Source organism: Indicator indicator, chromosome 10 (assembly GCF_027791375.1).
Source record: "Indicator indicator isolate 239-I01 chromosome 10, UM_Iind_1.1, whole genome shotgun sequence".
NCBI lineage: Eukaryota > Metazoa > Chordata > Aves > Piciformes > Indicatoridae > Indicator > Indicator indicator.
In genome coordinates this window covers 16,968,091-16,992,373 of record NC_072019.1, presented here as the reverse complement: position 1 = coordinate 16,992,373, position 24,283 = coordinate 16,968,091, and the positions used below count along the sequence as shown (strand labels likewise).

The following is a 24,283-nucleotide window of genomic DNA, read 5'->3' as shown; positions in this document are numbered from 1 at the left end:
GTGGAGGAGCAAGGGCTGGGGAGCAGCAGCAAGACAAGGAGCAAAAAGTAGACCCCAGCATGTGCCCATGCTGACTCCAGGCAATACCTCCATGGCAGAGGAGGCTTTTTTAGCCAAACTACTTGTAGCCTAGACAGCTTGGATGGCAGCATGGTGAATAGTTGGCTCTGGCACAGCTTGCTCCCTCCTTTGTAGGGCCCTGGAGAATTGGCTGTGCCAACTACCTCACAGCAGAGCCTCTGCTACTGCAACACTGCTGCTGATTGCTGCCCCTGCCAGCAAAGTTAAATTTGGCAGAGGGCCACCGTGTGATCCTGTCTCCAGCCACAGCACAGGCTGCTTGAAATCTGCTCCTGGATTGGCTCTGTGTGCTACTAGGACTGCTGATGTCCTCTAACAGAGGGCATGCTTTCCAAGAGAGGGCTTTCTTCAGATCACCTGGCAGGACACCACAGGTCTGGTAGAGCCATGATGTGTGAACAATGGGCTGGGGGTTGGAAAGGGGCCTTCAGAGAGGCCCTGAGCAATTCCCTCAAGCCCAAGAAGGTTGTGAAAGGGTGGCATCTTCTGTGGAACATCTGTGTGTGTGGTTCATGGAAGGGCTGAGAGACACCACTGACCTGTCAAGTGGCACCGTTTCTCAGCTAAAAAATCATGATTCTTTTTCTTCCTCCCCACAGTGTGAGTATCTTATTCCCAGGGCAGCTTGGCTTGAGGCAAAGGGTGGGTCACAAAGTAGCTACATTGCCTTTATCCCCAGCTGTGAAACACCAGAGCATGGAGGACTTTGCATCCCACCAGTCAGCTCTTGACCCTTTAGTTGACTCGAGATGGGTCACAAGAAGGTGCAGAAGCTGAAAAAAATCCTTTGGGCACCTTCATGTTGTGTCCTGTCAATCTTTAGGTTTCTGCAAGCCACCCTGCTCTCAATTAGCAGGGTGGTAAATGCTGTAGATAGCAGAGGACATCTCATTGATGGAGAACCCAAGAGACACATTAAAAGCTGCTCCTCCTTTTAATCAAAACAGGGCATGAGAGAAGAGAAAGAAAAGGCATCTCTGCAGCCAAACCCCAGGCTGAACAAGGCAGGGGGCTGCCTGCCCAAAGGTCTGAGAGGAGGAATGTGCACACAGAAAGAAAAGAGCCCTCATGAAGAGAGGAGTGAGATGTGAAAGCCCCATGCACATCCCATGGCACTAACCACAAGGAACAGGGCTGAGTACCAGGGGGCATGGGAGGCCCTGCCACCAAACAGCTCTCCTTCCAGCAGAAACCCAGTGCTCTTCCCACAAGGGTGAATAAATGGGATTCCAGTCCAGGGAGGGACAGAACTGTTAGAGGGGAGGGTGCCAAGGCTGGGATACCCTGTCCCTTCCCCTATCCCCCATTCTCTCCCACACTCCACAGAATGATTGTATTTTAAATCTTCTTTTTTATTATTATTATTTTTTACAGCTAATTAGATGTCAGGATTAGAAACAGCATGAGAACTGTGTCTGCCTTCTAAACATTCCTGTCCCTCCATTCCCTGTCCCCACAGCTCCCCGACACACTGGGAGAGCTCCCAGCTTTAGACCAGGAAGTTGTATTTCCCCTCTGCAGGGTCCTGGCTGTGAAGGCAAATGTGGAATTGTTCATAACATCCCAGCAAGACCAGCCTCCCCTCTCCCTCCTCTGCACATCAGGCTTTCCTTCTCACCTCTGCCTCCACCTGCCCTGGGAGATGAGCTGCACTGAGCTTTAAGGGCACCCTCTCCCTCACGTCTGACAACCCATCCAAGGTGGCCCCCAAGGTCAGCATTTACACAACCAAGCTAAAACCTTCAATATCATCTGTGACATCAAGTCCAGCGCTCCAAGGCAGATCAACCAGAGCCTTCTCTGGACTTGCTCAGCTAACCAAAAGCAGGCAGCTGAAAAGCTTCATATCTGGCCTCACATCCTTTCTCTCAAGACCAGAACTATCAGCTAGAGTTGTAGAGCTGATAATATCCCCAAGGTCAAACCTCAGCTCTGCTCGAGCAAGAAGAGGTACCCAGTCCATCAGAATAGTTGATGATTAGAATTGTAGAATGGTCTGGGTTGGAAGGGACCTCTAATGGCCATCTAGTCCAATATCTTCAACTAGATCAAGTTGTCTAGAGTCCTGTCAAGGCTCACCTTGAATATCTCCAGGGAGCACTGGTGTGGACCACAATTCACCCTCACTCACATATCCCTTGGAATCTCCTAGTCCTGAGATCTTGCCCTGCCTTTACCCATGCTCAACAACAACACTGAAGGACTGTGGTTGAAGCCGGTTCCCGAGAAATCCACTCGTTCCCGGGTCAGGGCTGCTGAAGAGGACACACCTTCAAGCAAGCCTGGGATCTCTAAGCAGCAAACCACAAAGCTGAACCTGTATCACAGGGCCAGTCCTCCCCAAACACTGAGTCACAGCACTTAATGGAACAACCGCCTGACAGTTAGTCAGACAGGAAGATGGCCATTGCTTAAGGTACCTTTGATGGAATGGCTGGCCCTCCTTCAGCATCCACTGACCTCAGCCAGATATATGAGCTGGCCTCAGCTTATATAACTGCAGAAAGTGTTTATAACACCAAATACTCACAATTCCCTTGCCTTTCCACCATGTTTATGCAAATACAGCTCACATGTGGCTACACATGAAGTTTAAGCTTCTTCATTATGACATGGCCAGGGGGTTTGGAGGCAAGGATTTCCACTGTGGAAAGCTAAGGTGTTTTTTGGTTTTGCTTTTTTTTTTTTTTTTTTTTTTTAATAGGACAGGAGTTCTTCAGCTCCTCATGCTTTGTAATTAAAGATTTACTTCCACATTTGCAGAAAATTCACCCCAGACTCCAAGCAAGAACTCTGAATTTGAGAGAGACTCTCTGTGATTATGGAGGAAACCATGTTTGCATCGTTACAGGGAGTCATGCAAACAGACCTGAGATCTTCCATCTCTGCTGCTAACTGGCAGTAAGTTGTCTCTGTCTAAGAGTGTGATGGTTTGAAACTGTCTTTTTAATTTTTCCTTGCAAAGTTTAAAACAGAGAAAGTGAAAGAGTGTAAATAAGTCACTATAGGGTGTAAGAAAGCAAAATACTGATTGTTCTAAACACGTCCATTGGATAGATAGAAATGTTTAAGAACTATTACCCAAAACAAAGGGGGGCACTCTGCACTCTCTGCATTCTGCAGTCAGGGCAGTTGCTGGGTTGTTTGGCTGCTGTTTCTTCTTCTCTTCTGGCAGAAGATAACACACTGACCTTGGCAAGGAACTCCACAGCAGCTGAGATACTTCCTACAGAAGCATCCAACCTCAGAGGAGGTTGGAGAGAGGTAGGGGTCAGTCTCTTCTCACATGCAGCAGGGGGCGGGACAAAAGGAAACAGCCTCAAGTTGTGACAGGGGAGGTTCAGCTTGGATGTTAGGAAAGTCATAGATGTGTAAGTCATCAGTACAGGAGTGGTCACTGAATTTCTGGTAGCCCAAAACAAGCAGAGATGAAGAGAAGGAAATGAAAAAAAAGATTTCACTGAAGACTTCCAGAAGGTGAAGATACCAGCAGGAAGGTGAGGAAGACCCTCTTGAAAGACACTCAAAGGTCATGAACGAATGGTTTCTAAGGAGCTCAGAGTGCAAACAGCAAATTAAAAAACATCTAAGAGAAGAACTGATGGAGAACAGTAAGTTCAGTGAGCACTGGGTTGAGAGGAAGTGGTAAAAAAGAAGGGAAGGCAGTTGGAAAGTAAGAGTCTCTTGATACTTCTCTTGAAGTTCAGAGACAGAAACAGATCAAAATCTGACAAAGAGTCTCTGCAGCCATGAAGCAGTTTGGCTTCTCGGAGAAGTCAAATCAGACTCAAGGAGCCAGTTCAGTTCAGGAGGAGAGCCAAAGCATGAGAGGGTCTGTAGGGGAAAGCAGCATGGCAGGCAGCAGCATGAGTGGAGCAGGATTTGTGTGCTGGCCTACATATTTTTAAGGTCAGGATAGACAGAAGATGAGCAAGATTCAGGGAAGGAGGCTGTCTTCTCTGAGACAGACCCTTCTTCTGTGAAAATCTATTTTCACTCCCTGGTCACTATTAGGTCCTTGAAGCTCAGGAATTTTCTCAAACTACTATTCACTGCTCCCAGGGTTGTTGTTGCTCTTTCCTCACTGCTTTACCTTCATATCTGCTCAGATCCTCCAGTTTTGAGAGATTTTGCCAAAAGCCATACGTTCATGGCCTGCTCAGTCACAGAATCATTGAATGTTAGGGGTTGGAAGGGACCTCGAAAGATCATCCAGCCCACCCTCCTTGCCAGAGCAGGATCACCTAGGGCAGGTCACACAGGAACATGTCCAGGTGGGTTTTGAATGTCCCAGAGAAGGAGACTCCACAATCTCTCTGGGCAGCCTATTCCAGTGTTTTGTCACCCTCACAGTGAAAAAAAAAAATTTTCCTTATGTTCACATGGAACCTCCTCTGCTCCAGCTTGCACCCATTGCCCCATGTCCTATCATTAGACAACAGTGATAAGAGCCTGGCTCTGTCCTTTTAACACTTGCCCTTCCTGTTGTTATAAAGTGAGGTCACCCCTCAGTCTCCTCCTCTCCAAGCTAAAGAACCTCAGCTCCTTCAGCCTTTCCTCATAAGGGAGATGTTCCACTTCCTTCATCATCTTTGTGGCTCTGTGCTGGACTCTTTCAAGCAGTTCCCTGAGGCCCTTCTTGAACTGAGTGGTCCAGAAGTGAACACAATATTCCAGATGTGGCTTCAGCAAGGCAGAATAGAGGGGGAGGAGAACCTCTCTTGACCTACTAACCACAGCCCTTCTAGTATTAAAAGGGTGTATACTCAGGATAACATTGGCCTTCTTGGCAAAAAGGGCACAGTCCTAAGTTTCTTCTGTGCTGGATAATACTATACATTGTGCATGACAGAAAACACTCAACAATGTGGTGGAGCCTCCTGTTGCCAGAGAACAGAGTCCACCACCCTCCCTCCCCCGCTCATTAAAGCTAAAACTAAGGACAGTCTCGAACCAAAGTAACTTCAGCCTGCCGGAGCCTCAAAGAAGTTCAGATCTGGCTTCATACTTCAGAGTTCTGGCACCAGAGCCAAGACAACACCTCTTTTCCTCTGAACCTCCGTGGTAAAACCCTGACCCAATATTTCCTAATGGTGCCACCTCTTGTGTCCCTGGTTGGACGCAAGATCTGAGACCAGAGCTAAATGCAAGCTTTTGATGCAACCCGTCACCCCAATTACCCTTCCGTAGGGCTCCTTGAGAGCCGTTGGGAGGGGTCTGAAGGGAACGTGTGGCTTAAGCACTTGCTGTAGTAGGATGATTGTCAAGCTGAGCCTTGGAAGTGATTTTTGGAAGGTGAAGGAATAAATTTCATGGAGATTTGCCTTCCTCAACAAGTGACTGTGGCAATACACTATTGAAATAACAGGCCTGAAACTCATTGAGGGAGGGAAACTGGCAAAAAAGGACTTTAAAACAGGTCTTCAGCGGCAGTCTAAAGCTTTCAAGGTTCGAACATCACGCACTTGTAAAAGAAGAAGGTTAGGTCTGCCATGCAGGTGTCAGCAGTAATTATTTCCAGTTACTTATTGAAAAACACTTCAGATGTTTTGACTGCAAAGTGGAAAGAGCTGTGCCAGAAAACGCTGACATTGAAGAGGTGGAAGGAGAGGCAGGAATAGAGAGGCAGCAGAAACAGGAGAAGACACAATACATTCACCTTCTAGTGAAGCAGTTGCCACTTTGATTCTTCTGCAGCCTGCCAGGGCTGATGACCTTAAGGGTCTGCCTGGAATTAGCTGAAGCCAAGGAGAACCTTGACTCCAGCAGGTAGCTAGCCAAGATATGAAAACATGGTTTAATTTAATTTGATAGTCATCCTCACATCTGCAGCTGGATTTGGAAGTGGCCAGTGCTCCCTGCCTGGTCAGCTCTGGAGTCACTCAGTTCTGGAGTCTCAGCTCTGAAATCACCAACACTCCTGGTTTATCTGTTTGTCACTAACGCTCTGCAAAGGAAAGTTCCCATTCTCAGAATCCTGGAAGACAGACCTAGAAGGTTGCAGAGAAGCCAAGTGCAAGTCTAAATCCCTTTCAAGAGCGTGCACTCATAATGAACCTGCAGGTCTCTCCAAGCTCTCTGCCCCAATGCCTTCACCATTAGAAGCCTGCAAGTCCCTTGTCAGGGTGTAACCCCACCACCTTACCCACATGGGCATGGGGAACAGGCAGCTCCACTCCTTACTGCAGCTGCTATTGGTACAACCAGAGCCTGTGATCATCACCTTCTTAAACATCCTCAGTGCTGAGCATGACCATGTCTGTCTCCTTCTGTCAGGTCAACCAAGTGAGGAAAACCAACAACCCTGAGGCCCCATGACTGGGTTCACTTACTTACCCAGGTGACTAAGGGCCTCTTTATCCCATGGCCAAGTGGCAGCACCAGCCAACTCTTCCCTCACTGAGCTGGCAAAGTAAATGTTGAGGAAGTGAGTGCTGTTCAGCTGCAGTGCTTCCTTCAGCTCCTTCACGCTCATGTATGCCCTGCAAGGACAAGGAAAAGGAGACAGTCAGCAGAGACTTCAACAGAGCAAAGAGGAAAGCAGGAGTCACCTGTAGCTATCCTAGAAAGAGTGCAACAGATCTGGACAACCTATCCTTAAGTCTCCAAAACCAACCGTGTTTGATGAAGTGTGGTAAAACTGATCAAGTTCCAACAGGGTGCTTCATGATGCTACTAATTCTGCTCTGTTAGGTGCAAGTTCTGCTAGGAGCATGGGTGGGAGGCAGTCATGCAAATCTGAAGAAGTTCTGCTAGTAACAGTGGCTTTGATGACAAGCTCTACTCTTAGACATGGTTTGCTAATAACAGGGACAGGAGAGATACCAAAGAACAGTATAAAAGGAGACAAAATGGGAGGAGAAACAATGAGAACAAAGGAAATGTAGAAATCAGCCTTGCTAGAGAAAAGAGAAGAGGTTTGGCATCAGAAAAGTAGAATTTGGGGGAAGGTTAGGGTGATAAATTATTTTTTCCTTAAGATGTTAGGAGAGAAAAAAGAATCCAGAACTCCATCTGGTTCCAACAAGGCTTTTCAGGTGTAAAAGAATCCAGAACTCCATCTGGTTCCAACAAGGCTTTTCAGGTGTAAAAGAATCCAGAACTCCATCTGGTTCCAACAAGGCTTTTCAGGCAAGGCAGGAACGGACATCAAACCTTATTTTTGGGAGCAGAGAGGGTTTGCCAGCTGGGGCCAAGAAGTCTTCTCCAGTCTGTCTGGAGAAGCTCATAACCATGGCCCTCTAGGACAATCAGTATGCCAGAGGTGGCAGTGCATGGTAAGAAGGGGTCCCTGCAGAGCACAGGCACATCAAGAAACACATTACCTCACCCCTGTCCCTGTGTGTTGTATGAGGAAGAGCATGAGCAAAAACTCTCAAAATGTTCTCCAACAAATCTCTCTTCCAGCTCTCCTCAAAACAGACCTTGGAGAAGAGTGCTGTCTGGGTCCCTTGGTCACTGACCCAACTGCAGGGCCTCCTTCACATGAAGGTGTCTCTGCACGTGACCTGAATCCTCCCTGAGAGGAGGTCTGGGATGTCTGCAGGAGCCAGGGCAGAGAAGCACAGGAGCTCCCAAAGTAAGTTTAATGGGGAGAGAAGGAAATCTCTTGACGTGGATCTGTCAAAGGGCACATTTAGTGGGGAAAGCCTCCTGACAACACTGCTGACTGCCTCCTGTCTCCAGAGCTGGGAACGGAGAGCTGCAAGAGCAAGAAAATTACTGGAATTGAGGCATCCAAGACATCCATTTCTAAAGGGTGTGGGAAGAAAACGAGCTAGGAGAGGTGGGTATGCAACAGACAGTGCAGCAGAGGAGTAACACCAGTGGATACATCTAGATGTCCACGAAATGATCCTCATGACATGGCACTTCTCTCTGCCCTTGGAAAAAGAACAAGAGCAGTCAGGAAATTGAGGTTTCACTCTTCCCTGTGTATGGGTGTTTCTGCCCAGGTCAGAGGTCTGTATTCCATTCACTGGTACATCAACAGTCCCAGCACTGATCTTTAGGGGGTTCGTGTCATCAGCTCTGTAAACTGGTCAGGATCTAACTTAATAATAACAACAATAATTCCAATAATAATAGCATTGGGATTGGAGGGTCTTGGACTGTGCTGCAAGTGCCACATACTGTTTTAAATCAAGTACTACCATTTCCACCATCAGTGCCATTAACCTCATGAGCTCAGACAGGGTTAGAACAGGCAGCCCTAGAAGACACTGTCTTTAATTCTCTGAGACTTACCTCTAAGTCTTCAAAATCTGAGGATCTTGACCCTCAGTTTGGGAATCCATTGATTTAGGAGAGTCTAAGCATGGAAAAAAAACTCACGGAGAGGCTTCAAATACACCACTGTGGAACGATGATGGAAATGCACCATTGTGGAAATATGTCATAAGAATGACTAAACCTGCAGCACAAGGCCAACAGCAACATTAAGGTGGTGGAAAGCATTTCTCTTATTCCCATGCTTCCAGGAGCAATTGGCATCTTGGAGCTGTGCAGAGATTATGAAGGGAATGCAATCGTTCCTTTACACTGGACCAGCCATGAAGGTGCAGGAGAGAGAACAGAACAAGCAGCTTCTGTAAAAGCAGTGTCCATTAGTGCATTCCTCCCCACATTGAGTTATGGAAGGAAGGAAGGACAAAAAGCTGAACATGGGGAAAAAGGCATGTTCTCATCTGAGATGTGAAGTGAGAAGGAAAACCAATGAGAGATGTGCAAATGCACTGTTTGAGATGGCAAGGCCCCTAGGTCAAGTCATTATACCAACAGAAAGAGAGAGGTTGCTACAGCAAATGGAAGAGAAGGAGAAAAAAAGAGGAAAAAAATAGAGGAAAAGGACTCCAGAGGTAGACTAAAGCAGGGTGGCACGTAGAACAGAAGTTGGTAAAACCAAGGGTTGCCACTTCCCTCGGTCTGAAATAGCAAAACATTTCAGAAGCTATTGCTGACTTGAGAGGTGTCAGATAATCAGGATTTGCTGACTAGCTCTCTCCTATCAGCCAGCCCCAAGAGGCCATCTTGGGCTGGAGAAGTCTCACCCACCTTCCCTGCGACAAAGCAGCATCAAAACTTCAAATTGCTTTAGAAAAGCTTGGCTGGACTCTATGGCAGCATTTAATGGTGAGAGGAGATGACCAACTTGTCTTCACCAGGCCCTGAGATCTCCCACCACAAAGCAGCGTTCCCAGAACACTTTCCCCAGCCACATCAACTTGTGGAGAGAAAACTCTCCCAACCGGAAACGGCAAATTAGGAGAACATGATCTGCCCTCTGTGATGCCTCGCCTGAGCATCCCAGACACGCGCCACGCTGACGCCATCCCTGCCACCCAACCAAGACGGGAGCAGGCCGGGAGGAACAGATAGGGAGAAGAATAAACAAACCTGAAGGACATATTTGTGGCATGAGTCGGAAGGAAGAGAAGCAAAAAAATTCATAGAAATAGAGAGTAAAGGAGGGGGAAGAGGGAGGCAAAGTCTCCTTCATGCACCAAAGCGGCTCGGGGGACACAAACTTAAAAATAATGTTGATTCCTGACCTATGATATCTTGGAAAACTATCCCCAAAGCCTTCCAGGCTGTCCAAATTCCGAGAGCTGACGTCAGCCCTATTCAGAGGGATATTCCTGCCACCCCTCTTCTGGAGACATGATGTTTTTCTGGCTGTCGCCTGCCATTCCCTTGACACTAGCAACTTTTTTTTTTTTGTCAGCCCTTAATTATAAATAACTGCAATTTCCTCCATTGAGAGATTTGGATAGTTCAGGGCTCTGTCAGGGCAGGAGGAACCATTCCAACACTGAGAGATGCTCAGATGGATGGAGGAGTAGACCCTGATTTCACCCACTCTGGCATGGAAAACACAAATATCCTCTTGCTGATGTCCCCAAAGACATGACCAAGACCAAAATAGCTCTGGAATGGGCAAATTCAACTGCCCTCAATCCACATTTCCCACTGGCATCCTCATCTTAGACAAGGAGCATCTAACTGGCGTCTTTGCCTGTTGCTTACTGCCAAGGTCATACTCTCCCTCTTCTCCAGCGCTTCTGTGATTTTCCCAGGGGTAAGGCAGAAGCAGCCTTTGGTCTCAACAAACAGCCTAAATGACAGCCCTCTCCTTGGCTCCCCAAATAGCTTTTCAGTGCCTACAGGACCAGAATATTCCAAACCTGATGTGGTATTTATAGCAGGGTGGGCACTGCAAGCCAACACACAAACACAAGGAAGACCAGAAGGACACATGGAGGCACAGCTACCAGCTAAGAAGCAAAAAAGAAAACAACCCCAAGGAGTAGGGCAGAAGAGAAAGGGAGAAGGGATATCAGGTTTTCCAGAGGTAAAGCAAATGTTTTTTCCAAGAACAGGCAGAATTCTTTGGAGAACAACTAGCTGCATGGCAACACCACCTTGAGCTGGGGAGTATTTGCAACCCTAGAAGAGTGGAATGTGCATCCAGACCATAGGCAAGTGTAGAGAGAGATTAGGGGCTGCCATTATTAGAAAGGAGTGTGGGCATGAAGACCATCTGAAATGGTGGTATTTGAGGGAGACGTCTAGATAGGAGGGCCTCCATGACCATTCTGACCTGGGATGCTATCGACTTAAAGCTCTGCTCAATGACATTGTCTGATAATCTCACTCTAAGGCAGACTTAGGTACCACACCATGTACTGGGCTACTTGTGGGTCTCATTGTTGGCAGAAAGCAAGCTGGGGAAGAAGTCTAGAGCTTGCATTGCTCTACAGTAGCACAGTGGAGCTTCACTAATGCTTGGGTGCTCCTGATGCTGGGTCAGGAGCACATAGCTCTATATGAGGCTTAATGATATGCTGTCGTTGTGTGACATTTCAGGCTATCTAGAAAGGGAAGGAAGACAGTGTCACCACGGAATAGTGGAATAGAGACTCATAGCTGTAGATGGAGAGGAACTCCACAGGTCATCTAATCTGACTCCCTTGTTCTAAACAGATCTAGTTATATAAGGTTGCTCAGGGCCATCTCCATCTTAGACCCAAACAGCTCTGAATACGAGAGCTGTTCAGAGTTTCTCGTGCCAACATATTCCAGTATTTAACCACCTTAAAGAAAATTTCTAACATCTAATCCAAATTTCTCATGTTCCAACTTGTGCCCTATAATCATTCACCTCTTCTCAGAGTCTTGTTCCTTCTTCTCCCCATCACATAAAATGAGAAAAACATCAAATAACTACAGCTTTGCACAGAAAATGGCACTAGACCATACCACACTATGGTCTAAAGACCCAAAGCTTCCTTTCTCTTCAGCTGAAAAAAAAAAAAAATATCACACTCTACCAGTGATCTCAGGCTTCCCTGGAGGACCCTCACATCCCTTTCTCATGCTTCTCCTTGGATGATTTTGTCCTAGTACACAGGACAGACAGCATCTTGGTATTTGTAGATATAAGCCACATTCTGGGCTAGCTTGGTCAAAGGAGAAGACTTGAGGAACATTGGAGAGACAGAGCTGTTGCTGCTTTTCCAAGCAGCAGTTTCTGGTGGTAACAACAGGACCACTGCTGGTGCATAGGTGGCAGAGAGGAGAGGATCTATGATGGATACTATGATGGATACTCTCTGATAGACAATCAAGCTGTAACACAAGCCTGATGTGGTTTAGGGTGCGAGAAGAGAAGCAAGAGCAGCACTTCGTAGTGACTGCTGTGTCATAACAGGAAGCCTTGGGGCCACAATGTGGCCACCACCACCAAAAGGTAAAAAATGGTAATTCTGAATGAAAAGCAAGGCCAGCACATGTCCCATGCAGCACCACAAAGCAAACTGAATTCTCTGGGTGCTGCAAAAGATGCAGTGTGTAATGCCACAGGAATTCCAGTGCAATTCAAAAATAGGAGGTTTTTTTCCCTGTAGACATTTCAGAGGGGATGTGGGAGTGAGGTTGGGTGGAAGTTGTCCAAGTGCCCTTCATGGATAGCTAGAAAATACTTGAGGTCCAGCCAGCTCTAGTTAACCGTACAGTCTAATGAAGTCACAGGGGATTCCTGGCTCAGCTTTCATGTCCTTCACCCTCCACAAGGAAATTTCTCTTCTTTTGGGGGGAGTAGGAAAGCAGGAAATGAGGCTCCCTTTTCCCCAACCCCCTACTTGACAAAAGATAAATCCCCCAGACTTGCCAGGAACGAGCACCAGCCTGCCACTAACATTTCTGATGTGCTGACAACACGCTCCCTCAAGGCTGAAAAGGGTTGAGGCAACATACAACAACCTTGTTCTGAGCCACCAGCCAAAATCCCAAGAGCCATAACTCAATCCACTAAGACAGGTGCTGAATCGAGTGGCAGGAATATTTTCAGAGAGCAGACTCTAATCATCAGTGAAGAAAGATTCTCCTTCACGTGGTGAGCCAAAGCAAACATCTTCTGCTCCAGCCCTACCAAAGGGTTCCTCTTCATGGTTGACTCTTTAGGGGGTCTTATCTTGCATACATGAACAGTCCTTGCTAGAACGTGAACCCTCATCCGTGTTCCCAGACAATGCTCAGCCTTGCCTCCCTTAAAAATCACACTCAAGTTTACCTGCCCTGAAATTTCTCCCTTTAATATAGCTAGGTGGAGATGATGTATTTTTTAGGCAAAAGCTGAACTGAGCTTCAGACTACTTACATCCCCCATGACTATCATCTAGGAGCTCTGACTCCAGTCCAGCACTGTTCTGCTATGCCACAAATATCATTGCCAACATCATGACAACTTGACAGGGCAGCAACATCCAAATGACTCTCATTTGAACAGGCTTTGGTAACACAGCCAGATACAAAACACATGCAAGAGGTGAAGGGAAGGTGAGGAACAGCCAGACATTGCCCTACAATTGCAGAATGCACAACACTGCTGGAATAAACCCATCTGGATGTGTTCCTGTGTGACCTGCCCTAGGTGATCCTGCTTTGGCAGGGCAGTTGGACTCGACCTCTGGAGGTCCCTTACAAACAATTCCATGATTCTCTGTGGTCCTCAGGAGTCTCTCATCAGCTTCACTGAATATTGGACACCAACCAAAGAGCATTGGAATGAGGGCATTCACATACTTCTTGGACTTGCCTAGAGAAACTCACCTTTGAGGCACTGACAGTATGAGTACAACAGCGTAAGAAGCAGCCATCACTGGCAGCACCACTTAAGAGACAGTTTAATGAGTGGCTGAGTGTCAAGATGTCAAAGAGGATGACAGGACAAATCACTCCTACATAAGGGCCTTCAAGATCAGGGATTTCCCTTATGCATGAGCAATTCCTGTTGGATTCAGAGGTAACCTTCAGTCTCCATGTGGGAGGTGGATCTGGCTCCTGGACTGAAGCAGCAGCAGATGCTACAGGGTCAGACTTGTACTGGCAAAGCTGCAGATGGGATCAAACAGACAAGTTGTGGTTCAAGGCTGTGACCCTTCCGACTGGGGAAGGAGACTGAGAAGGCTGCAGATGGCTAGCACACACAGCAGGCAAGCTCCCAGTTGCATCAGATGGTGGTGTACAACTTCTTGAGGTCAGATTTGGGCAAGAAAGACAATAACATCAGTGTTAGACCATAAAGTCCTGCAGGGCATTTAGCCCTTAGATAGGCTGAAGAATAACTGCTGCTAACAATGGCATGGTCTAGCTGTTCCTGGAAGTGTTGGCTAAGAAGTTATTCCCTAAATCATCACTGCACCAGCCAAAGGCAAATGCTATTTTAGACCTGGTTTTGGTAAGCAATGTAGAAATCATGGAAGAGTTGATGAGAGAAAGAAAACTTGGCCTGAACTCATAATGAGCTGCTTCAGATTGACTTCCATGAGGGATAAAGGCTTGAACTAAGAATGGAAAAAACAGGACTGACAAGCAGACACCACTGCAGCTGAGATGCTGGGGAGACAGGAGTGAAATGGGAGTTCCCTGAAATCCAGCTGACTCCAGTGAAAATAAAACAAAACACAAAAGACCCTTTTAGAAACAAAAACAACAACAAAACAAGCAGCAGAAGGAACAGACCTGCTGAGTAGGGAAAGTGGAGCTGAAGCTCCAACCCTGGAGTCCTTGGCACAAGACAGGCAAGGACCTGTTGGAGTGGGGCCAAAGAAGGCCAAAGAAATGATGGGAGGGCTGGAAGCCCTCTGTTGTGAGGACAGGCTGAGAGCTGGGGTTGTTCAGCCTGAAGAAGAGAAGGCTCCAGGTGATCTTCTTGTGGCCTTTCATTACTTTAAAGGGGTCAGTCAGAAAGCTGGGGACAAACTTTAGTGGGGCCTGTTGTGGCAGGACAAGGGGTGATGGCTTTAAACTAAAGGAGGGAGATTTAGACTTAAAGAAGGAAGAATTTTTTTTATACTGAGGGTGGTAAGACACTAGCCCAGATTGCCCAGAGAAGTGGAAGATGTCTCATCCCTGGAACCATTCCAGGTCAGGTTATTTGGGGCACTGAGCAACCTGATCTAGAGGCAGTTGTCCCTGCTCACTGCAGAGGGTTTGGACTAGACAACCTTTGAAGGTCCCTTCCAACCCAAACCATTCTGTGATTCTGTGAATATGGTACATGCAGTGATGTCTACAGGGGTGAGCAAAGATCTTAATGAGGCTGATCTGGTTGTCCTCTCTGACACACCTTAAATCAACCTGCAAATTTCAGCTGTCAGGTATAAAGGCCTCTGTGAGGAAAGCACCAAGACCAACCACAACCAATCCCAGAAGGTCAAGTGGTTTGGGTACCTGACACAGAAGCCATTGCATTATGAACCAGGGGCATCTTTATACAGTAGCCTCATAGAGGAGGCATCAAGGCATGACCCCACAACACAGGCTGAGAGAAAGGGCTTGGAGAGGTGACAGAGCAGCAGGAAGAGGAGTGCTGGCTCAGGATCAGGCACACACAGTGGTAAGAAACCCAGGGATGGAGGAGACAGCAGAGGGCTGCAGTGAAGCTGATTGAAAGAGGCATGAAGAGATGTGAACAAGGGAAGTATGACCTCTGTCTCAGCAGGGACTACCTGACCTCTTCTCCAAGGGGCCATGGCAACCTGAGGCTGGCCCCAGCAGCCAGCCCTTGTCCAGAGGGTTGCTGCTGTCTGGCAGGGATGGTAAGCAGCAAAGGCCTAATGGGAAAGGACAGCTGGATCACAGAGCTTTCTCCTGTGCTTCTCTGCTGGACCAAGATGTGGGAGCCAGGGCTGGGATCATTGGTGCATCCCCTGAAAACTGGAGGCTGCCCTCAGAGCGGACAACAGCCACTCCAATGGGTTCCAGCCCTTTGACTCATCTCCTGAAGTGGACCTGCCAGAGCTGTAACCCTCCATCACCAGCACTCAGTAGGGGAAAACAGGGTCTCTCCACAGCACTTTAAGACTGGCACAACTCTTAACTCCCATGCATGGGGAGAGCCAACAGCAATCCTGCAGTGAGAACGTCTACTCTTTCAAACTCTTCTACCCCACATTGTCACCCTTCGTCACCAGTCTTCCATCTTTTGAGCTGTTTCTCACCCAGAGGCAGCCTGCAGGGAACACCTGCAGTCCCACAACATTCACACCTCCACAGCCTGCTTTAGGGTCCACCACCACACCAGCAGCCCCAATGGGCTCCCTTCCCAGAGCACAGACATCAGGATCAACTCTTTGCAAGGTCATCTTCCCAACAGCTTTCCTCATGCAGCTCTTTATAATTCAACATGGAAACCCCTATGCTGCCAAGAACTGACCCACAAACTCAGCACTTCAGACCTTCTGCATCCATTGGTTCAACGAAACAACCAAAGCCTTTTTGAAGGCTTTGAAGTTAACACAAAATAAGCCAAATGTTTCCCCAAAAAGCTCCCTAAGGAGCTTGTGTTATCACTACTGCTTCACCCCATGAACCTTTGTTTTTTTACCCCCTCTGGGGGGACAAATCCATGCAAGTCCCATAAACTTCCTGGCTTATGGGACAATTCTTGTGTTGCTTAAGCATAATGGGCAATCAACTTCCCCCCTGGGATAAATCTGTCCTGGCAATCTGCATTTGAGTGCTTTACATCTTGGGGGAGTTGATAGCATTTGGGGTTTGGTTTAATGGGAGTGGATAGCTGTGATCAATTATAAAAGCTCTATTTCCACGGAAATGGGTGTTTAATAGATTTTTGAAAATAGTGGTTATTGACCCAATGGCGCTTAATGGCTTAAAACCCATCTGATTGGAGTGTGGAAGAGCAAATGCAGATGATTTTCAAACGTGTGCTGGAATAGGTAGTAAAAACCCTTTTAAACTGCAAGGACCTGGTCAATAGGGAGTTTCCATTTGCTTGCTTGGCCTTTCTATTTCTGAGTGAATCATGGCCACCTCCTTCTCAGAGCAGCTTATGATTGCCACCCGGGTGAGATCATCTTAAAAGACAGGACCCATCTGAGAGCCATCAAGATACAGGGATGTCTTTCATTAGACTGGACAACGATGCAGGGTCAGGCTTTTACAGCAGCTTAACTCCCAGCTGCTCTCATGGTGGGAACAGGGGACACAGAATCGATTTCGTTGGGAAAGACCTTTAAGATCATAGATTCAAACCATTACCTGACTCTGCAAAGGCTAGTGCTAAGCCATGTCCCTCAGCACCATGTCTCTGCACCTTTCAACACCTCCAAGGGTGGGGATACAACCACATCCCCAGGGAGCCTGCTCCAGTGTTTGAGAACCCTTTCAGTGAAGAAATTCCTTCTAATATCCAACCTAAACCTCTCCTTCAACTTGAGGACACTTCCTCTTGTCTTATCACTTGTTACTGGGGAGAAGAGACTGACCCTGACCTGGCTCCAACTTTCCTTCAGTCACTTGTAGAGAATGAGAAAGTCTCCCCTCACACTCCTTTTCCCCAGATCAAATAACCCCAGTTCCCTCAGCCATTCCTCACAAAACTTGTGCTCTTGACCCATCAACAGCTTCCCTGTCCTTTGGACATGCTCCAGCACCTCAATATCCTTCTTGTAGCGAGACTTCAAACCATCAGCAGCTGGAAACCGTTAATGATAAGAACTCCAAAGAAATAAAGATACAGTTTTTTGGATCATTCAAGGGAGTCCTGCCAGAGAGAAAGGTAGCAGAGCAGCAGTTTATGGTAGGAGGTGAGACCAGCGTTGTCCTGGGTGGCTTTGCTCCACAGCCCAGCACAGCAACATGCTTTGGAGTAACTATCCACCACGCTGGGTAAGTTCTCACCTTCTTCCAACAGTGCTGATGCTGGCTGGTGAGACACTGGTGTTGGAGAGGACACGTGTGAGACAGAGCAAGCAAGACACACCGGGGGAAATGGAGAAAGAGCTTTGCAGCCCTCTGGTTTTGTGAGGCAGAACTCAACAGTGGCAAGTTATTCTAGAGCAGGTTCCAAGCTAAACAAACCCAGGTTGGGTTTACTTACTGCCTGGCTTGTTTGTTTCAAAGCAAAATAAAAACCATCCCAAGCTAGGACCTAGCTTCACAGGCAGCACTTTCTCCTTGTCTAAGGTTGCACAGATAAGCCCTGTCCCACCTAACCCACAAGAGCAGGTCTGCAAATCAGTTTTCTCTTTTTTTTTTTTTTTTTTTTTTGCTTGCAGCAAAAATATGAAGCAGCATTCCAGGTTTAAGGAGGTCTTAAGGTCTCTGTGAACAAGCCAGGGTCCCTGGGAGCTTGAATTTCACTGCTGTGTTTTATAATGTAGCTCACTGTCTCCTGAGGGAAGGCAGAAAGATCAGGACACACAGGTAGGTACAACGTTCTGGGTCTTCCCCCAGCACTGTGTGAACTTCAGGTAGCTAAGCAGAGGTTCAGGGCCAGGAGGCTCAAAGCACAGCACTCCAGACAAAGGAGAACTGCAGAAATGAATGCATCATTTTTTTGCCTCGCATTTATCCAGGACCAAGCAGCTTGATCTCCTCTTACTAAATGTCTCTTCCCCACCCAGAGACCATGGGGCAGGGGATCAGAGCCCCAGCATCAACAGCAGCACCTCACTGCTTCACAAATGGGGAGCAAGATCATAGAATCCCAGCATGTTGGGGGTAGGAAGGGACCTCTGGAGATCACCTAGTCCAACCTCCCTGCTAAAGCAGGGTCACCCACAGCAGGTTGCCCAGGATCACAATGTCTGGGTGTGTTTGAATCTCTCCAGAGAAGACAACTCTACAAGCTCTCTGAGCAGCCTGATCTAGGGTTATGGCACCCTCACAACAAATAAGTTTTTCCTCTTGTTCAGATGGAACCTCCTGGATTCCAGTTTGTTCCCATTGCCCTTGTCCTGTCACTGAGTACCACTGAAAAGAATTTGGCCCCATCCTATTGACACCTGTCCTTTAGATGTTGACAAGTAGCAGCTACAGACTGAAAGAGGAAAGATTTAGATGAGGTGCAAGGAGGAAATTCTTCGTTGTCAGTGTGGTGAGGTACCTGAACAGGTTGCTCAGAAAAGTTGTGGATGTCCCATCCCTGGAAGTGTTCAAGGCCAAGTTGGATGGAGCTTGGAGCAACTGATCCTAATGGAAGGTGTCCCTGCCCATAACAGGGGGCTGGAACCAGATGATCTTTAAGCTCACTTCCAATCCAAACCACTCTATGATTCTACGGTGCTAACAAGTCCTTATTCCCCCACAAGGGGAACAACAGCACTGTGGTCAATAACCCCTCCCCTCAGGCACTCTTCACCATGATGATAAGATCCAGTCTTGCCAAAAGATTCAAAACTTCACTGTCTTCACCCTAAACTTCTCACCACAGGGGAAAAATTCACAACCTTGCGCTGTCCAGGAATGGGATCAAGACACAGAAAAATAAGAAAAGAAACCTATTCAAACCAAACTTAGAATCACAGAATGGCCTGGATTGGAAGAGACCTTTAAAGGTCATCTAGTCCAAACCCTCTGCAGTTAGCAAGGACATCTGCAACTAGATCAAGTTGCTCAGAACCCTATCCAACCTGACCTAGAACGGTTCCACGGATGGGGCATCTAACTCCTCCCTGGGCCCATGTCTCATCACCCTCAGTGTAAAAAATGTCTTCTTTCTCTCTAGTCTGAATCTCCCTCTTTTAATTTAAACCTATTATCCCTTATCCTGCCACAACAGGGCCTGATAAAAAGTCTGTCCCCATCTTCCTGAGCAGACCCTTTAAATCCTGAAAGGCCACAAGAAGGTCCCCTGGAGCCTTCTCTTCTCTAGACTGAACAACCCCAACTCTCTCAGCTTCCAGGCTTCTGATCATTTCTGTAGCCTTTCTGGATCTGTTCCAACAGGTTTATGTCTTTCTTGTGCTACGCACTACAGAAATCTGCTTTTTTATGTATTTATTAAGGGGAAAAAAGAAAAAAAAAAAAAAAAAGAAGAAGAAGAGAGAGAGAGAAAAAGCCAAGTCCCAAGCATTCAACTTATTTTTAGGTCCAGACGATCGGGTGTCCCAGCCAGAGCATGGCACGCTCAAGCCAGCATTCTGAAAATGCCTTCATCACGGATATAAAAAGGCCAGGAGATAATTTATTGGGGAAGTTTTGTAACCATCCTACACTAACCACAAACAAAAAAAAAAACACCAAAACTCTGAGGCTGCCTCTGTTTCCCAGCACAGCCCTTGGCAGGCGACAGTTGCTAAGGCTCAGCATCCTCGCTCTCTCCCAAGCCTCCCAGCACCATCTCAGTGGGTTTGGGCTCTGCAGGACCAGTTCCATCTCTCTCCCCATTGCTCTGTGAAGGGGCAATTTGACTTCCTAAACCATGGTGGTGACTGGGCCAAGGAAAACGGGAAGCAGTATGTTCAGTTAATGGCCACAGCTCAGCCTGCCAACCCAAACCTGGATTAAATCATCCCAGAGACCCCATCAACGCCAAGCTGATGGTGTGCCACTGGATGGCTGCTGAGCTCCTCACTGCCCTGCCATTTCAGTTCCTGGGCTCTCACTAGCCTGGCCAAGGTCTCAGCTGGTGTCCTCCACCCACAGGCAAGAGTATGGCAGGATGAGGAGGAGCCGTGGGGAAGGCTGAGCATCAAGACAAAGAGTGACCCTCCCCGTGGCCAGCCATCAGCACACACACTGTGCCTTCACAATTGTCATCCTGATACAATCAGCCCCCTCAAGTGAGCCCCCCAGACAGCAGTGTTTGCTAGAACAATAGCTCACATCTGGGACAGCTGTTTTCCACCCCCCTGAAAGCGCCCAGGCTGCCACTGGGCAGGGTCCTCTCCCCTTGCTCACATCCAGATCGTGTTCTCCCTCTCCCGTGGAGATGTGGTCACTTCTAGGGGGACCTGGCAGGTTCCTCAAGGAACATGCTGCCCAACAGCTCTGTGCTTACAGGAAGGCTTGGGGGAGTGAGCAAGACTCATCCTCCAGCAGAAGCTTATTGGAAATTAAGCCCTGTGCCTTCTACCTCAGGAAGTAAAGGGATAGATTACTAGAGATTTTATTTCCTTTTAGAATCACAGAATCACTTTGTTGGAAAAGTCCTTTAAGATCATCAAGCCCAACCATTATCTTACTCTACCAGGGCTGGTTCTAGACCATGTCCCTCAGCACTGCAACACTGCATCTTGTCTTTTAAATACCTCCCTGGGCAGCCTGTCTCAGTGAGAACCTTTTCAGTCAAGGTTCTTTTTTTCAGTCTGCATCTTCTCTGCTGCAACTTGAGGTAGTTTTGTCCTAGCATCAGTTGCATGCTACAGCTTGATGTACAGAGCAAGCGGTTCTGGCCGGCTCCAAAGCCAGGGGCCGGGAACCAGCTCTTGGACCTGGACACCTCTTCTACTCAATCTCTTCCAGTCCCCAGGGTAGCACAACAGAGATCTGGTCTCAGCAGGGGTCACTGCAACATGGAGTCTTCTGCTCTTGAGCAGTGTCCCCAACACTTTGTGTGGTCCCTTGGACAGATGCACCTTGGTGTCACTTCACCCCTGGAATGAAGTCAGTCCCACTGGCCTGGTGTCACAGTGCAAAGGCTTGTTCAGACCTCTAAGGCACACAGGTCTTGCCATGTGTGCCCTAGAGAGTGTGCCTCCATGCTGGAGCCCCCATCACCATCTCCTCTGCCACACCCATGCTTCTCCTCACAGATCTCTCATCACCCAAGGTTAAAGCCCACATCTATCCTTTGCTTTTTATCAACCCATGCTGGAGAAGTTACAATTGCCCTCTCCTCCAAGTTTTGTAAGGTCCCACTTTTTGAGCTTCCCAACACATTTATGATAAAGTTTGGGACATAGGAAAGACACAGGGACAGGTAAATGCATCACATGGAAGGAAAGGTGTAACCTCCACAGCTTACAATGCTCCAGAATCTTGCAGGGACAGCAAAGGCAGCAGCTAGAGGCCAGGGTTTGCAGTCCCCCAAAGGACATAAACAGAAACACACTGCAAAGCCCTCTAGATGACACCAACCAAGCCCATGGTGCATCCATGATCTCACCACCCTAAATCCTTCCTCTTAGAAGCAAAGCCCCACCTGTGGGCTCCCCTTTGGCACAGCACACCAGACACTTACCAAGGAGTAATAACATGCCAAACACTCTCCAACATACTTGGAGAAAGTCAAAAGCAAATTTGTGGTCTTTTCCCTCAAGCTAGAGTTCTGAGGGAGCTGAGTCACCCAGAGGAATGTTGGATATAGCCTCCAAGTCCCATCATGAGCAAGCAGCTTGGTAGACATCCTGTCCACCTGATATAATAGGCTTTACTCAGGACAATCCCTTCTATCTTTGCCAGGTTTTGAAACCAGTAATCAATGGGAAACCTCAAAGAGAGTGAGATTTCCTACAAGAGAAGACTAAGTTTCTTTGATGAGCTCAAATCCAACCACACTCATGAAACTTTAAAGCATCCACCAAGAAGCCATCAAGCGCCAGCAAAAAGCCCTGTTTATTACAGCATCTCCTGAGTCCCAGCAGAGCTACTAGAAAGGAGAAGTGACAAGCTCAGAAGTCAGTGAACCTATCACTGCCACTTTTAGTATCCCTAAAGCACCCATCTCCTCACTGTCATACTTGGAAGCCTCTAGTCCTGCGTTTTAGGCTTGCTCCCATGGGAGCACCATGCTAATATTTGGGTATGGGCCAGAAGAAATCTAAGAGGTACCAGAGAGAGCTCAAAGGCAGCCAGAGCTCAGTTCCTGAGCAGGGACACCTCCTAATTATGTTTTCCTCATGGGAGCATCAAACAAGCAAATAGTCTCTTCCACTCCATGCTTCCCAGGCAGTGAATTCAAGAGCTTGCAGATCACACACCCTCTCTGTCTATCCTGCAAGTGACCCAGCACCACAATCAACAAAGGAAGACACTTACCATCCCCAGCCGAATCTATGCTTTTGAACAGCATTGCTGACCTCAGGTCGTTCCCAAGGCATGTCATTTTGAAGTGACATTGCACATACACATCTTCTTTCACTGTGAGGAAGATCTGCTGAGGTGTCCTTCCAACAAGGAAAAGTGGAGAGCACGTGAGCAGCTCATTCGAATGCTTTCTTACTGCCTGTTTGAGATTAAGGTCTGGGTGGCTTACCCCCAAGATACCATCCTTGCCTCACCTGCTCTCAATTTGATACCTTTTATGGTCAGATTAACCAATCAGGTTCATCTGATAACGGGCTGCTCCAGTGCCAGAGAATAGCTCAGTGATTTGTTCTTCCCCAGGTGTTGTCCATGAGAGACATTCAGCAAAGGCTAATCTGGATCAGCTTTTGAAGGTTTTCATTAGACTTGCTGGGGAGGCTCCCAAGCAGCCTTAGCACAATTAAGCATGCTTCCCTTAGGACAGGAGGCTGGATAAGCTTGCATTAAAGCCCATCAAGTGTCCTGTTCATCAGGGACACATCAATATCCCAGCTGAGGTCATCCCAGTGGAGACTACCAAAAGGCTGGAGTTGCCTTGTAATTTTCCACCTCCCTTTGGTAATTTCTGCTGTTACCTTGGGCAGTGAGACAAAAGGCCCAGCAGCTCTGTCCTTCTTCACTTTGCTCTCCACACTCCACTCCAGTTTTTCTTTTCACATTAACTGTGTCACACACCAGACTCTCATTGACTAACTGCCCGAGGGAGATCCTTGCTGAGTGTTAATTGCTGTTAATGAGCTGTTGCTGCTTCCCTTCCAAAAGCACCAGTTCCAGCAGCACTCAGGCACTGCAAGAAGATGCCCGTGCAGCAAACCAAGGCAAGTTCTACTCCAGACACTGGCACTGCTCTGCCAGCAGCTCCTGGAAAACGCTGTAAATCAGGACGAGCCTGGGTGAAGGCTGACAGCAGGCAGCCCTCCTGCCATTGTCTGTCCCCTTGTTCTTCACAGGGTGGGTCAGGGTGAATGAGAAGTCCCTGACTTGCTTCCTGTGGCTTCTGTTGTAGGGGTGTCTACACTCAGTTGTTCACCAGATCTCTTGCTCAGATATCCCTCTAGCCACAAGCACGTAGTTCCACTAGCAGATTTTAGGCATGGGTGGTGTCTGTCTCAAAGCACAGCAGGACTTGTGTTATGCTATTGAGGAGGTGAAGAAATCACAGAATCACAGAATGGTGGGGTTAGGAAAAGACCTCTGGAGATCTTCTAGTCCAACCCCCCTGTTAAAGTAGGTTCACCTGGAGCAGGTTGCCTAGGATCTTGTCTGGGCAGGTTTTGAATATCTCCAGAGAAGGAGACTCCTCAGCCTCTCTGAGCAGTCCCAGTGCTCTGACAAGGAAGGATTCAGCAAGATGACTTGATGGCTTCGCATTGTGCACAGCAACGCTGCCATCATTCCAGCATCATCCCCTGCCCCAGTGCTGGGGGCAGCTCCTGCCTCAGCTACAGCAGCGTCCATCCCCACCAAAGCTTTAAGACCCTTCTTTCCAAATCTTTCCTTCCCCTGCTAGCATGGATGAGGCTGTATGTTAGCACCAAGTGTGGCCCTGGAAGCACATTGAGGTGTCCACCAGCTAAGAAGCATTAGAGCTACCTCTGTTCATAAGCATTCTCCCTCTGATTTGCCTTTCTCTAAGCTGCAGCCCAAGGGAAGGAGATTTTACATGAGGGATGTGCTAAGATAATAAAAGCATTTTATGACTGCTTAAGGTCAAGAAAGTCACAGAATCGTAAAATGGTTTGAGTTGGAAGGGACCTTAAAGGTCATCTAGTTCCATTCCCCCACTGTAGGCAGGGACACCTTCCACTAGACCAGACTGCTACTTGAGGTCAAGAAAAGTTATTGAGACCCTTCACCAAAATGGACT

At 47.7% G+C, this 24,283-nt stretch overlaps 1 protein-coding gene across 1 annotated transcript in view; it reads right to left on the bottom strand.

Moving 5' to 3' along the window:
* The window catches only part of PAPPA2 (pappalysin 2), a 103,904-nt gene that overhangs the window by 67,695 nt on the left and 11,926 nt on the right, over positions 1-24,283 (bottom strand). The window contains exon 3 of the mRNA XM_054384607.1: positions 6,418-6,563. Within this exon, the coding sequence (XP_054240582.1) occupies positions 6,418-6,563 (146 nt within the window). The remainder of the gene's footprint in view (positions 1-6,417; positions 6,564-24,283) is intronic.